Here is a 14,368-nt window from a genome sequence, read left to right on the forward strand (position 1 = left end):
CTGCCAAGAAGGGAGAGGAGCTAAATTGGAACTGCGTTCTCCGTAATCCGTACATGGATGGGTACTTACAGGAAGTATTGTTGTTCAGTCGATTGTGCACATCCAAGCGGGTGAGGTCACACATTCATACCCAGGATCCACTCGTTCGACGAGGTTTTAGAACCTTCCTGGTGAGCAATGCAAGCTGTTTGCTAGGTCTTAGCTGCCGCGTACCGAGCAGAGATGGCTGCCCTGAGCCCTCGTCTTGGCCTGCCTTGGTCAAGGGAGCAGCAATCACGTCCGAGTTGATAATGAGAAAAGGGGGAGGGCTTGCTTGCCAGCGAGCAATCGCCCTTGTTGCACCCAAACTGCTGTGGACGGGGTGTATAATAATATGTGAGTTCGCTAAAGCCCTGCTGCAGCGGTTCATTGACGGGACGCGGCCTTTCAAACCGTTTTTTTTTTTCCTCGACGGCCATGAGCCACCCCGCGTCGTAATCAGCAACGCAGGGTTGACGGGGAAACCCCTTAAGGCGCAGGCGTTCCTGCGCTACACGGCCAAGGAAAAAGTGGATTACGGATTAACTACCAGCGGCGGCTTTGCGGCGCGCAGCACCACCAAAATGGCTGTCGTCCGCTTATAAGAGTTTGTTATCCATCCAGCCCGGGGCAACAGAACAAGACCCGTGGGCTACGAAGAACATGCTAAGCCTAGTTTTCCTGCTGGTGAGGTTATCACACGCGGGCTGATCATTCTAGTGTCCCTGTCGGTGACCTTTATTTAATGATTCGGCCCGCCAGCCTCGAGGGGCGCTTCCTGTAGAGCAAGTCCTCTGTCGGGGAAGTTGGCACGCTGACGAGCTCAAGGCCCGCCGCGACAAGTTGAACTTGAAGAGACTTCTCAAGGTCTCTCTCAGTGGGCGACCATTTGGCTGCGCTAGCTGGAAGCCATTTTGGAATAGATAAGGCGGGGGAAGCACTCATTCGTGGCTCTCATGGCATGGTCAAGTGCCTGGAGCTCGCATGTTAACGCGAGGAGTGTAACTCGGATTCGCTAACCAGCGATCTTCTGGGCGGTTCCACCCGGTTGTGGCTGATGAGCCGGAGGATGACGTGAGCGACAGGGGCTTTGGTGGGGCTCCTTGCAATCGTCGTTCTAATTCCCAAGACTATGCGAGATGGCGGGGCCGGCTGGGTAAACGGCCTGCACTGCGGCGAACAAGACGCATCCCGTGCCTGACTGAGCTCAGCCTCGTGCCAAAGATGGCACCCCTCCGAAGTATGAATGCGCACATGGATGCAGCGTCTGAACCCACCCAGGCTTCGTCAGCAGTCCGACGTTATCCTTGAAAAAACCAGGAATATAATCCTCTTTATTGTTGTTGCCTTGTACTTCAGGACCGAGGGTGGAGCAAAACAAGCCTGGCAGGCATCGACTTGCAGTACCTTTCCCCGTTCAAACGAACAAAGCCGCGACTACCCTTTTTTTTTATTTATTTATTTTCGGTGAGCTGTGGAATCGGGCATTTCGGCCGCTCAGAAAGGGACGCCGATTCCTTGAACACGTGAGCCGTGGGCAGGTGAACAGGCGGGCTCTTGAACAAGCAAGATGCTCGACGAAAACCTGCCAGCTTTCCGGCTCAAGCAGTCCTCCGATAACCCTCCCTCAAGCATACTGTATTTCACACAGAACGGATCCGAGCCGACACCCGAGTATTTGATCCGGCGGGCGGACCCCTCACTGCCCGCTGCCCAGAATAAGTACGGCATTGCGATATGCGATCCGTACAACACCGCCGTGGTTTACGGGGAGGTCGTGGTCGAGCCCGAATGGTCCCAACCCACCCTTTCGGCCGCCGAGATCCGCGCCCAAGCTCAGGCCGGTGCACCCTCAGCCCCAGCCGTGGCGGTTGTCCCAGACAGCTTCACTGTTCTGCTTTACAATCCCGACCAGTCGGTAACGGTCAAGCTGGTCCCCGGCTCATGGGGGAAGAGCGACACGTGGGAGTTCGAGCTCCCCGAGAGGTCATTTCGTACCCCGACGGCCAGCGAGTTGGACCGCGAACAACAGAACAGCTCGCCTGCAGCTGCCGACTTGATCTCGCGCATCATGTTTCGGTGGAAGAAGGACGGCCTGCTCAGCAAGGATATGACGTGCTACATGACGGGGAAGAGGGTTGGCGCACGCAAAAACAAGGAGCCTGATATCACCATCGCGCTGTTCAAGGCCTCCCGCGAGAGCGTCTTGACGCTCTATCAGCCCAACCTTCACCGGGTCGAGCTGGAGGACCGTAAGGGGCTCGAACTAGTCCTGCTGCTAGCTTCCGAGGTCATCAAAGACTTCTGGCTCGTCCCCAAGCCCAACCCCTTCAACGTCCAGGGTGGTGGAACTCCGGTTCTCAACGGAGCCAAGAGGAAGAACTCACGCCCCGCCGCCAGCGCAGCCGTGGCAACCCCGGCGGCCATGTCCGGGGCACTCGCCAACGTCCCTCCTCCTCAAAACGCCACCTCCACTGTACCTCCAGCAGCGCCGAAGACGAACACCCCCCCGCCACCCGCCGCGATCGACGCCGAGACACGCCGCCTGCAGGCCATGGTCGAGCGTGAGCAGCGCGAGCAACGCGAGCGCGAAAGAGCCGAGCGCGAAAGGGCTGAGCGCGCCGAGCAGAAGCGCATCAAGAAGATGCTGGAGGAGGAGGAGAAGGAGCGCCGCCGTCGCGAGGCCGAGGTCGCCAAGGAGACGGAACGCCTGCGCAAATTGTACGGCGTCGAGGGCCAGGAGCTCCCCTCCGGCCGCCCCTCCCTCCCACCACGGACCGCCGCCCAGCCGGTGCCTCCCTCGCCGGGATCCCCGCCGGTTCACACGGCCGCTGCCCCGGGCGGGTCGCCCCAGCAGCAACTCAGCCCCTGGGGGTGCGGGCCGCTGCCCGCCCTACCCCCGAGGCCGGTCAGCGCGGGGCCGTACTCGTCCCCGCCGCCTCCGTCCCTCGGTGGGGGAGGGGGCCACGGAGGGCAGAAGCCGCAGCAGCAGGGACCGTTTCACTCCAGCACGCTGAATGCGCTGTGGAAGGGAGCCGCTGACGGGCTGCACCAGTTGCAGGGCCAGGGCCATGGTCAGGGTCTCAGGCCGTCGGGGAGGAGGAAGTCGGAGGAGGAGAGGAAGAGGGTGCAGAAGAAGAGAAGCTCGCATTGGTAGCGGCCATTCTAGGGAAAGCGGAGGATTCTCGTTTCGGAATCAATCAGTGTCCTGGAGGGGGGCAGGGAGTTGGTGCCTTCCTCTTCTTTCGCGCGCGCGCGGAGGGGAGAGGGGAAAGGGGGCAGGAGGAGCCTTGGCGAACTGTGTTTCTATTTACGACAGCCATTTTAAGCGCGGCAAGATGTTATGATACTCCGTATAGTCTTTTGGAAGGCATAGTGGGACGTGTAATTGTTGAAAAGAGTGATACCATCTTGTCAAACGCGCATAGCACCCCCATTAGCCGACGGTCGTTATCGAGATCGAATCTATCACGCGTACGTCGTAAACATTGAATGTTTCCGATGTGCAGAATCCTTGCACCTAGTTCCTCCTCATCCACCACCATATGACGAAGTTTGCTCAGGAACCATGACATTCGTGACTCGGTGTTTAGGCACTAGAGTCACTTCCGATCGTACTCCCATATTTCTGTGCCGAGCATAAATATATGCTCATCTTTCGCCCACTCTCCCGAAGCAGCGAGACCTCGAGTCCTACCTTCAAAAATATGGACTGAGGCGCTCTTTATTCCAGAACCAATGACTTACACCAAATTGGCTGTCCCTGGTTCGGTATCTCCTTGCACTCGGCGTTTGGAAGCTTGCAAGCTCTCTCCTACTGTTTCAACCACACTGCAGCGTAGCATTGGTCAAGGAACAACTCCAGAATGTTCCCCCCTCTCGATAGAGACTTCGACTCGGAGACTGGGCGGCAGCCGCTGATAGGTCCACGGGCAGGGCGGACACCTCCCCGTGCTGGCTCGGTGGAAGAGAGACCGGCCCGGCCGCAAAAGTGAAACGCGGGGTGACCAGACCGGGGGTTGTCTGGACGGCCCAGAACCCGGCGGTTTTAACTCGGACCTTGTTCGAGGGCTTGGCCTGGGACGCGGAACAGCAGGGGTCGCGTGTCTCTGGCGCGACCTGTGGCGGGCGACTGTTCGAAGGGAAATAAGAAAGAAAAAAAATTGGAAAAGAGGAAAAAAAAGAACAATCTATTCAAGTGATGTGCGAAAGAACGGGATTGCAATGGCTTGTCGGCGGGAAGGAGTCCTTTGCCGATGTCATTGGTTCGCCTGGTGACACGGGGTTTGTCCGCTGTGATAAGGGATTGAGTTGAGACGAATCTGCCAGCCACGACTGCAACAGGCACAATTGGGGCAGCCAGTTGAAATACTACCCTATACGTAGAAGATCGAAACCTGCTGGATGTGTTTGACAACGGCCGGTGTATGCACGAAGCTGGCAGTCGCTGCAACGTCGACCCTGGATTATTCGGCGGGGTTCTGTAAGAAGAATCGCAGCGCGGTGACTGATCGTATAACAAGCTTCTGAGCTCGGCGGAACAAAGGGGGGGGGGGGGGGGGGGGGGGGGGGGGGGGGGGGGGGGGGGAAGGGATATCTGAAAGCATGCAGCAACCTACCAAAATCAACCCATGGTCTTTGTGTGTTGATGTCGGACTCGGAATGAGATTAGACCAAGCGCACGGGCAGTTTGATGTCACGAGACGCAAGGAACCGACCCTATCTACGGATACTCTGGACCGTTTAATGGCATTGTTTGCAGCAAACTAACGTTAGTGCACTTGTAAGTCGGTTGGGGTATGTGGATAGGTTAGGCGTACCTAGCATCAAGCATGTCTGCACGACCCTTGCGAAAATCATTTGTCAGGTGTAGTTAGTTACTGGGTAACCGTTCATGGTTTCCAAGGAAAGCACCTACGGTTTACTACTTGCACGCAGTACTCCGTACGGTTCCTAGGTAAGACACCTGCCCGTATGTACCACATACTGCATAATGTATATACGGTGCACCTTTATTCGGTGCGCGGTACTCCGTACAAAGTATCAAAAGAGGGCTTGGAATCTCGGGGACGTGACATCAGTTGAATCAGTTCCAGGCCTTGAGCTAAGGCCAACAGGGGTGTGGCAGAAGGCAGGGGCGCGAGGGCAAATTTGACGCTAGGACAAGTTCGGCAGGAAACCACTTCCAGGCGGCCAAGCGAGCGGCTAGTTGAACCTAACCAAGCACCGCAGTCAACAACCTCCGCCCGCATCGAGACCACCCGAGCAATTCCACCAGGCCTCACTTTGCTGCCGCTGTTTTGCCTTTTGCTCGCAGTTTTGGGAGCTCGACGGCTTTCCCGAAGCCTCTCTCGTGCACTGAGGACCTGCCATCGCTGCCGCATCGAGGGACCGAAGCTTACCGGTAACCCCATTGCTAACCGCTCCTCCCCTCCGACACTCAATCGGCCACGACCTGCAGCCGCCGAGCAGAATCCAAATCGTCGCTCTTTTCCAGCCGACATCAAACACTTGCTCTTGCCTCCACAGCTTCACACGCTCCCTTCGCTTGACCCTCACGCCCAACGGACGATCTCCTTCGGGGTTGCTGCTCACTTGGACCCCTGCCTGGCGTCTTCCGAAGCGACATCAATTACCCCAAGCCTGGCACTTGCCGCAAGCCTAGGCCTTGAAGAGCCGCGATCTTTCCAGCAATGAACTTCGACTCGGGGACCGCGTATGCGGAGTCGGATGCCGACGACGAGTACGAGAGAGACATCCACGGCAGCTCCCCGATCGCTACGGACGTCGAGACCTCTCCCATCGATTCCGACCCGCCATCAGCCGAGCACACGCCCACTACATACGGCTACCGTTCGAGTGCCGACAGACTCCCCGAGACTATCATATCCGAGTGGACCGCCGAAGAATGTGCGGACTTTATCGCCAGCATAGGCTTACAACAATACTCAGACATCTTTATCGGTGAGTACAAACGGTCAGGCGACGATCGACTGATGCCGCTGACATGCCTCGTTTAAGAGAATGAAATCGTCGGCGAGGCCCTCGTTGCCCTGCAACACGAGGACCTCAAGGCGATGGGGATCAACAGCGTTGGGCACCGACTGACAATCCTCAAGTCGGTGTACGATGTCAAGAAGGCCCAAGACGTGCCCATCGAGCCCGACCATTATATGCCGCTGAGTAAGTCATGCTCTGAAGGCCGCCCGGGCGTTGCATTGGTTAACGCAGGGGACTGCAGCTGCCGAGACGCAAGCCCAATCGTCTTACGCTACCCTGAAGGACATCAAGCAGCTGGTGGAACAGCTGCGCCTCCGGGATGAGAGGATAGCATTGGTCGAGCAAGACATTCGCAGGTTGATGGAGGATTACAGGAGGTTGCGAGAAGACGTGCTGCCAGCAGTACGGATGGTGAAAGATGCCCAGCAGCCTCTGCCCAACGTCAGCAATAACGGCCCGGCCTACGAGAACTCTCTCTCGCCCCCCGCACCCGCACAATCCACCGCGGGTCAGTCGGGCGCGGGGGTGAAACGCCAATACTCGACCAAGAAGATCATGCTCGGAACAACACCAAAAGCTACATCCCCGACCCACCTCCAGACAACCCACGACCGCTCGATAGTCGAACAGACGCTCGACCCTTCCAGCGCCGCCGAACGAGCCGTCCACTCGTCGGCGCATCTAGCCGCCATGAACGGCACCGGCGGAAGCTCCTCGTCACCATCTTACCCTTCCCCCAATATGCCGAGCCCCACCTCCCCGCCCACTGGGATGCTCTCGGGCACGACGCTCGGCGCGCGGTCCTACCGCTCCGCCGACCAGACAACGCCCTCATCCCGCTCCACCTTCGGCCAGGACGATCACTATAACCAATCCAAGAACACGGCGCCCCGCAGGATGCAAACACCAGCCCCGGAAACTCCCGGCGCGGCGAACAACGCCTCTGTCGAGATCTTCAAGTCGTTCCGCGTCAGCATGGACGACCCGTGCTACAAGGTGCTCCCAGCGGCGCTCAAGAAGTACCAGATCAACGCACCCTGGGACCAGTACGCGCTGTACATTGTCTACGGCGACCAGGAGCGTTGTCTGGCGCTTGACGAGAAGCCCCTCATCCTATTCAAGCAGCTGGACAAGGAGGGCAAAAAGCCTATGTTTATGCTGCGCAAGACCAACAACGCACCTGCGGAAAGCGCTGCCGGCGATGGGCCCGGGAGTGCCGGGCTTGGCGGAGGTTCAGGTGCTGCCGCGGCTGGGGCCAGGAGCGCCGGCGTGGGCTATGACCCACCGGGAGGCATCATTTAGGGGCCTGGCGGCGGCGACCTGTGATGGTTTTAACCCCAGTTGGGGGTGGTTGTGGGCTGGAGTTGGGAGTCGGGGAGGACGCTCTTACCCTCGTCCGTTGTGCGGCAGCTTGACCAGACATGCAGAGGAGGCTTGGCGACGGCGCCGGGCTTGGCACGTCACCCCGTGTTGGGCTGCAATGGGGTAGGGAGTAACGAGCCTGGCTTACCGGATGCCAAATGCACCTCTAGCCGGTCGCCAGGGACGTATAGAGAGACCTGTGGGAGGGAAAGAGAGCATACGTATCCTGTAGCATGCTGGCCACGGATATTCCTGGCGCTCCATCCTTTGTAAGCGAGGTGCGCCGACAGGCTCGGGTTTGAATTGGAACTTGGGCTTGATCGGGCATTACTAGTCGAATGGGCTGAACTGTGCTTCTCCCCTTTCTTTTCCTTTTTTTTTCTTTCATTTTTTTATTTGTCCCGGTTCTTCTCTTTTTGGAGAGCAAGGGGTTTGGGGAAAATAAAACGGGGGCATTCTCTTGTCTGATAGTCCATATTGCTGCGATGCCATGGGTTGGCGACTTGTATTGATTACACATGCATTTGGCTGCCTGTCAAGATGGGCGTGCGTCTTCATTCACTGGTCATGTTTCTCGTTCCAGATTTCTCGGTTGGCTGTATTTGGTGCTTTCGAAGGTTGGTCACCGACGTGCGAGCGGTGTCATGCACGCTCTTTGACCAGGCGCACTGGCAACCGAACAGAACCAGCACCTAAGTTAGATACGGGCTTTAGACTGACCTGCCCAAATCATCGCGCTTCCATTTTCCGAACCATCTCGCAATAAACCCAAAGCATGACTCCGAATAAAGTTCGCGGGTTATCATTCTTGTGCCCGTGACCGCTCTCCTCAGTGGCCAAAAGACTCGAGCATCTCCATGCCCGTCACCCTGAAGGACATCCTTCTGGTATCATGTTACGGTATCGCCTTACACGATCCAATCCAAACAATCTTATTGCGTGTCTTGTCTCGGAGCGTCTAACGACGTCTCCCGGTAGTCGGCTTATTCCTCGCCTGCTCGATGGTGCCCTTGAAGTCTTGGTACAGGGCCTTGACTACCCCGCTCTCCACCCACCGGCTCATGATCTTGTCGACGAGCTTGTATTTCTTCTTGGGCCGCATGCGCTCCCGCTTGGCGAGCGCGCTGGGCGCCATATAGCCCTCTTCGTGGAGACGTGTTTCCACCCAGGTTAGGAGGGCAAACTTCCAGTGCATGAGGGTGTGGGCCGTCTCGGCGTTGCTGTTACAGACTGCGCCGATGAACCACTGCTTGGACTCCTTGGGAATCAGGTTGCCGTCCTCGTCCTCGTCCTCGTCGTGGGAGTCGGAGGCGGAGGCGGAGGCGGAGTCAGAGTCGCTGCTGTTGGCTTCGACGGGCTGGAGGAAGCGGTAGAGCTTGGCCGCGTCCTTGAAGTACGGTGTGCCGCTGAAGGTCATTATGTGCCTGGAAGTAATGGAGAGTCAGCGCCAAGTCTTCTCTTGGCCCTTGATCGTGATGTCTTGCCAAGTGAGCTTACCGAGCGGGATGGCCACTCCTGCCGCAAGCATCACAGCTCCGAGACTCGAGCATATCGCCCTTGGGAAGTTCGGCGCTGGTGAATTCTGGTCGCGCGCGGAGCGCCATTTGGAAGTCTGACTTCCAAGCGGAGGAAGAAAACTTGGATGTCGCGAGGCCGCGCACCTCGTCATCCAGCTTCCTCCACGCCATGCGGAACAGCGGATGCTCCCTCTCGGAGAAGCCGGGGTTTATCTTGAGGTGCACGAGCCACTCTATGGCATCGCGAAAATGTTCCCTGAGGTGCTTGCGTGAGTGTCTTGTGAACTCCAGGGGGATATCAAGATCGGGCGCTCCGATGGGGGCGTCGCTGTCATCAACGACAAAGTCATCCATGCTCTCCGCCTCGTTCTCACCGTCTGCTCCCGCCTCGTCTGTCTCCTCCTCCTCCTCCTCCTCCTCCTCCTCCTCCTCCTTCTCCTTCTTTTTCTTGGCCTTCCCTTCCTTCTCATCATCCACCTTGGGCTCATAGACTCCTTCCTCGTCATCCTCAAACTCATTAAGTGCGACATGATCTGAATCAGTGTCGTACATGGCCTTTACTGGCTCATTCTCAGATGATGGCATCTCCTCGTCCTCGTTGATAACCTCACCAGCGCGCTTTCGGCGCAGAAGCTCCCGTGCCTTCTCTTTTTTGGTGAGTGGTTTCCGTCTGGCCCGGGTAGGTCTCGCAGGGGCGGGTGCAGGCACTTCCTCTTCGTCCTCATCAGTGTTGTCCTGTTCTGGGGAACTGGAGGGGAGATTCCCGCGAACGAGCCGGCGCCGCTTGATAGGCGATGAGACTATCGGCCGGTCATCCTCATCACTCTCGTCAGCAACCAAGCGTCTCTTGCGCCTGGTTGTCGGAGCAGCCAGGGGTGCGTCGTCCTCATCTTCGTCATCCTCATCCTCGTCAATCACACCATCCCCGCCATTGTTGCGATCGATGCTGTCTCCCCGGGGGTCTTCTTCCTCGTCGGACGAGCTAGCGCTCGACTCCGGCTCTGAGAATTGACGCTGCCTGCTTCTGCCCGTCTTCACGACTGGCAGTGTCACCGCTTGTGCTTCATCCTCACTGGCCTCCTCCGAAGAGGAATCATCATAAACAACCTTCTTCTTCCTTGCACTCCCAAGCACTTGAGACGAATGCAAGAAAGAAGACGACGGCGCCAGAGGCGAGCTCCTTGCAGCTTCTTGGATCTTGGCTGGCGAACTGGACGCCGGTGCGCTTGAATTCTGTTTGGGCTTGCTCTTTCTGGGAGTTTTGATGGTGGGCCTCACCAGGGGGCGGCCTGGGGGTCATCTGATTAGCAAGGCCGCTTTCATACCTTTTTTTTTTTCTTTTCTTTTCTTTTTTTTTTTTTTTTGGGGGGGGGGGGGGGGCTGCATTCTCACCAAGCGTGGCCTCCAGCGTTTGCTGTTTCTCTCTTCGCGGCTTCACCATCTCGCTACCATAGCACCAGCAAAACGAAGAGGGCTAAGGGCTAGCAAAATCTTGTATCGCCAAGTCCTTTGACCTAATTAATCAAGTTAGCCGTTATAAGCCCTGTAGGAATTATAGTCTGTCTCTGCTACGCATCAGACCCCCTTGAGCAGAGTGTATATGTCGCTTGAAGAGCCCATCGTCATGGTATGAGACTCTGCCTAGCCCAGGGAAGGACGGGCACACAAGAGCAGGGGAGCATGGTTCTCTCACGGGCCGATGTGAGAGTTTCACGCGGCGAGCAAGGCAGCGACTCCCACACAAATCCAAGTTGGATCAAGCTGACAAAGGGAATTTAGCTCACGGCAACAGTTCACTCGCCGTTACTCACTCTGCAAAAATGGTCGACTTACCACAGTCGAGACGAGAAAGGAACAAAAGAGCAGAGCGCTGAAACAGCGACTTAGTGGGACACGACGAGCTGAGTCTGCCAGGAGCGCGATGAGAAAAATGCCATGTATCGCCCGGCAAGAAACACTCGAGAGAAATACCAAGTGCCAAAGATGCCAAAAGATGCAAAGAATGGGGTGTTGCAACAATGAGCAGCCGGGAACGAGAGTCACTGATGCGCACGGCGCGCAGCAGAAACGCGACGTCACGTGACTACAGTGCTGGCTCTAAAGCACTTAAAGGCCGCGTGTTTTGTGCCACAAATACGGAGTACCGTGTCATCCGAGAAAGGCACTCGCCTCGAATGATAGTTTACGGGCTACGGTTTGCCCAAGGATGGGAGGCCTGAGGCTCAAAACGAGGGGAAAGAATAGGTTAGAGAAAAAAAAAAAAAGGAAGAAGAAGAAAAGAAGAAGAAAGATCCAGTCAAGCTGCAGCATCCATATCATAATATGTACGAGATACATCACCCTGTAAGGGGTTCACAACGATTTTAATAGGGAACAAGATGTACAGCTTCGCAGTAACTCGTCTTTCTCCTACTTCAATCTTAAACAAAGAGGTTCTGGGGTCTTTCAATCCAAAAAAAAAAAAAAAAAAAAAAAAAAAAAAAAAAAAAAAAAAAAAAAAAAGTGAAGCGCCTGACATAAAGGTGTCGTGTTCTATTGCATAAGTATCCTCATTAATTCCTTCCAGCATTGGGCCCCTGACATGCTCGTCCCTCCTCCTAGACGCCGCTGGTCCTGTCCTGCTCCCGCTAACTCCGCCCATCCTTCAATCCCTCATACTAAAGGTACGTGACCCATCAAAAATACATTATGAGCCCATCGACTTCCTGCAGCATCATCCGGCACGACATATTCGGGTCTTTGCTTGCCGTAACCTAACTCCTCTCTCCCAAGACGAAAGCAGACAAAACACCGTCAAGTATTCTGCCTAGATCCTAAGCATTACCATCCCGGCGACTCCGAGTCATTCCGCCGAGTTATTCAAACGTGAATAGAGGACCTCTAGAGATCTATACAGAGCGAGATGCTCCACCACGTGCATCGCTTCTCCAGAACAACGCCCGATTCGGTTATATACACCCAGCTCTCTGGAGCTAGTGAATTATCTTTAACGAAGCGGCTTCTTGGCGTCCTCTACGCCACGGGCAAGAACATCCTCCAGCTTCCACCTCGGCGGCTTGATGACGCCCACGAGGCCATTCGCGCGGCGCCACTCCTGCTCCGTCTCGGGCGTGACGCCGTCGGGCAGCGGCTCGAGGCCACCGGCAATACCGGTCGAGTACTTGAGCTGCAGGATGTCGCCAACCTCGTCGCAGGCGGCCAGGATGCGATCCATATCCTCCTTGTTGTGAGCAGACGAGATGCAGAAACGGGCGCGCGAGCTGATGAGCGGCGTGGCCGGGTAGCCGACAATGACGACCGAAATCTTGCGCTTGAGCATCTCGTGGCTGAAAGCCGACATCTTGCCCGGGTTGTACAGCACAATGGGGATGATGGGCGAGTCGTCGTGGCCGTAAGTGATAAAGCCGAGGCGCTTGAGCCCGAGACGTAGATAACGCGAGTTGAAGGCTAGGCGCTGCAAGCGTTCCTCGCCCTGGCCAGGGCAAATCTCGCCCGTGATCAGCTTGAGGGAGGTGAGAATCTGCATCAAGACCGGGGGAGTTGGGGATTCACCCAGAAGGGTGGCCGCGTTGGCCATCCTGAGCGCGTCGATAATGTGCTTCTCAGCCGCAACGTAGCCGCCATTGGCACCGAAAGACTTGGTCAGGGTTCCCATCAGAATGTCCACCTCAGCCGGGTCAATGCCGAAGTAGTCGCAGACACCACGTCCTCTCGGGCCAAGCGCTCCGATACTGTGAGCCTCGTCGACGTACAGGAAGAACTTGTACTTCTTCTTGAGCGCCAGGACGCCCGGGAGATCCACCATGGTCCCTTCCATAGAGTAAAGACCCTCGACGGCAACCAGGATCTTCTTCCAGGGCCGGTGGGTACGCGGCTGGCCCTGCGAGATGGCCTCGCGCAGCTTCTTCTCCAGATCCTGCATATCGTTGTGCTTGAACGACCGGATCACGGCGCCGGAAAGGCGGGCGCCAATGCGGATCGAGGCGTGGTTCAGCTCGTCCGAGAGGATGAGACAGCCCTTGGAGACGAGCGCCGGGAAGGAGCCCGCATTCGTCACAAAACCCATTGAAAACACCATAGCCGCAGGCTTGCCGACAAACTTGGCAATCTCACGCTCGACCTCCAGCACCAATTCCGAGGTGCCGGCGTCGGCACGCGGGCTGGCAAAACTCAGACCAGACTTGCGGACGCATTCCTCGACGGCGTCGGCACAAGGACCCTCCGACTGGGCGAAACCGAGGTAGTTGTACGAGCTCACGTTCAGAGTCTGCGTGTAGGTGCCCGTGAACTTGTAAGAGCGGTTATAATCGTCCGACTTGCGGTCGATAAGGGTGATGTAGCGACCAGGGACACCAGTCGTGGGCCTTGCGAAGCAGTCGTCGATGCGGAGCTTTAGCCTCCTGACATAGAAGCTGTCAAAATCGTCGTTGAGTGGGGCGTAGCCATCGTGAACCTTCAGTATCTGGTAGTGCTTCTTGTTTCCAAATCTCTTGCCGAAAAAGTCCCGGGCATGACCAAAAAATATCAAGAGGAGATAGCTGAGGTATGTGGTAAGGACGTAATAGTAGGCCGGCTCATCGATGACGGGAGTCTCGAGCGGCTTGCCCTGGTGGGCGCTGACATAGAGGTGGCTCTTGTCGAGCAAGGGACCGAACTGAGCTTCAAGGCGTTCCTGCTTCTTTGCCTCGTCGGCAGTGGGAGGTTCGAATAGGGTAGTGGGGGTCTCATCGGTGTCGAGTTCTTCACCGGCAGCGGCGGACAAGGAGATTGTTGGAAGAGGGCTTGGTGATGCCGCCGCTGGTGGCGATGCTACTGCGTGATGGGCCGCTGTTTGCTCTTTTGACTTGGAGAAAAACCCTGCAAGACGGTTGCCCTTCGAGTGAGAAGGGCGTCGCTCGCCTACCCTCTCAGAATGTGGCATGGTGGATGTCGAGAAGGGATTCGAGAGCTTTCGAGGCATCGCTCTGGGCGCGTTGGTGCGTGACTCTTGGGAGGTGCGACTGATGGCCGGTGGAAACGGCAATCCAGAGCGCTATGCAATGAAAGAACAGCGCCAATTGATCGCTACTGGAAATACTTTCGTCAGCAGAATTCCTCGCAATAATCTCTTAGATCTGGCGATACGATTGCTCGCGGTAATGTATGCGAATCTTTGCATCGCTCGGAGGGCTAGTAAACCCCTATCCTATTTTGCAATCGGCTTCAATGACGCACGGCGGTGGGTCACACCAGTTCGCAAACTGCAGTGGCGATGGCTCGCAGTGAACGCGGGAAGGGGGAAGTGAGGTATGAGAAAGGAAAATGAACTCACAAGGACTCGGAAGAGTACGCTTGGGTATGGAGCGCGCCTTTGACCCCGTGAAAATCGAGCACCGCGAAAGTCTTCCGATCGGACGAACGAGGCGGTCAATGACTGCTCTCAGGACGGGACGACCGGTTGGGTGGCTTTGCCGGAAGACCAACGAGCGTGT

At 56.7% G+C, this 14,368-nt stretch overlaps 4 protein-coding genes across 4 annotated transcripts; 2 read left to right on the forward strand and 2 right to left on the reverse strand.

Annotated features, from left to right (window-relative positions):
• The first annotated feature begins 1,238 nt into the window (after positions 1–1,238).
• P884DRAFT_253377 (uncharacterized protein) lies at positions 1,239–3,571 on the forward strand. The gene has a single exon (XM_069440788.1). It carries the CDS (start codon positions 1,589–1,591, stop codon positions 3,173–3,175), a length of 1,587 nt encoding a protein of 528 aa, XP_069301626.1. The 5' UTR covers positions 1,239–1,588; the 3' UTR covers positions 3,176–3,571.
• A 2,140-nt stretch (positions 3,572–5,711) lies between these two features.
• Positions 5,712–7,320, forward strand: P884DRAFT_190813 (uncharacterized protein; the record flags this gene model as incomplete). The annotated part of the gene is made up of 3 exons (XM_069437540.1): positions 5,712–5,982; positions 6,040–6,201; positions 6,260–7,320. 3 exons carry the CDS (start codon positions 5,712–5,714, stop codon positions 7,318–7,320), a joined length of 1,494 nt encoding a protein of 497 aa, XP_069301627.1.
• A 1,018-nt stretch (positions 7,321–8,338) lies between these two features.
• On the reverse strand, positions 8,339–10,338 carry P884DRAFT_295762 (uncharacterized protein; the record flags this gene model as incomplete). Its single annotated transcript, XM_069444354.1, has 3 exons — positions 8,339–8,804; positions 8,878–10,186; positions 10,290–10,338. The coding sequence occupies 3 exons, from the start codon at positions 10,336–10,338 to the stop codon at positions 8,339–8,341; spliced, it is 1,824 nt and encodes a 607-aa protein (XP_069301628.1).
• A 1,545-nt stretch (positions 10,339–11,883) lies between these two features.
• P884DRAFT_265906 (pyridoxal phosphate-dependent transferase) lies at positions 11,884–13,857 on the reverse strand (the record flags this gene model as incomplete). The annotated part of the gene is made up of 1 exon (XM_069441985.1): positions 11,884–13,857. One exon carries the CDS (start codon positions 13,855–13,857, stop codon positions 11,884–11,886), a length of 1,974 nt encoding a protein of 657 aa, XP_069301629.1.
• Between the last annotated feature and the right edge of the window lie 511 nt (positions 13,858–14,368).

This window comes from Thermothelomyces heterothallicus (assembly GCF_042370625.1).
Source record: "Thermothelomyces heterothallicus CBS 202.75 unplaced genomic scaffold P884_scaffold_1, whole genome shotgun sequence".
NCBI classification, from domain to species: Eukaryota; Fungi; Ascomycota; class Sordariomycetes; order Sordariales; family Chaetomiaceae; genus Thermothelomyces; species Thermothelomyces heterothallicus.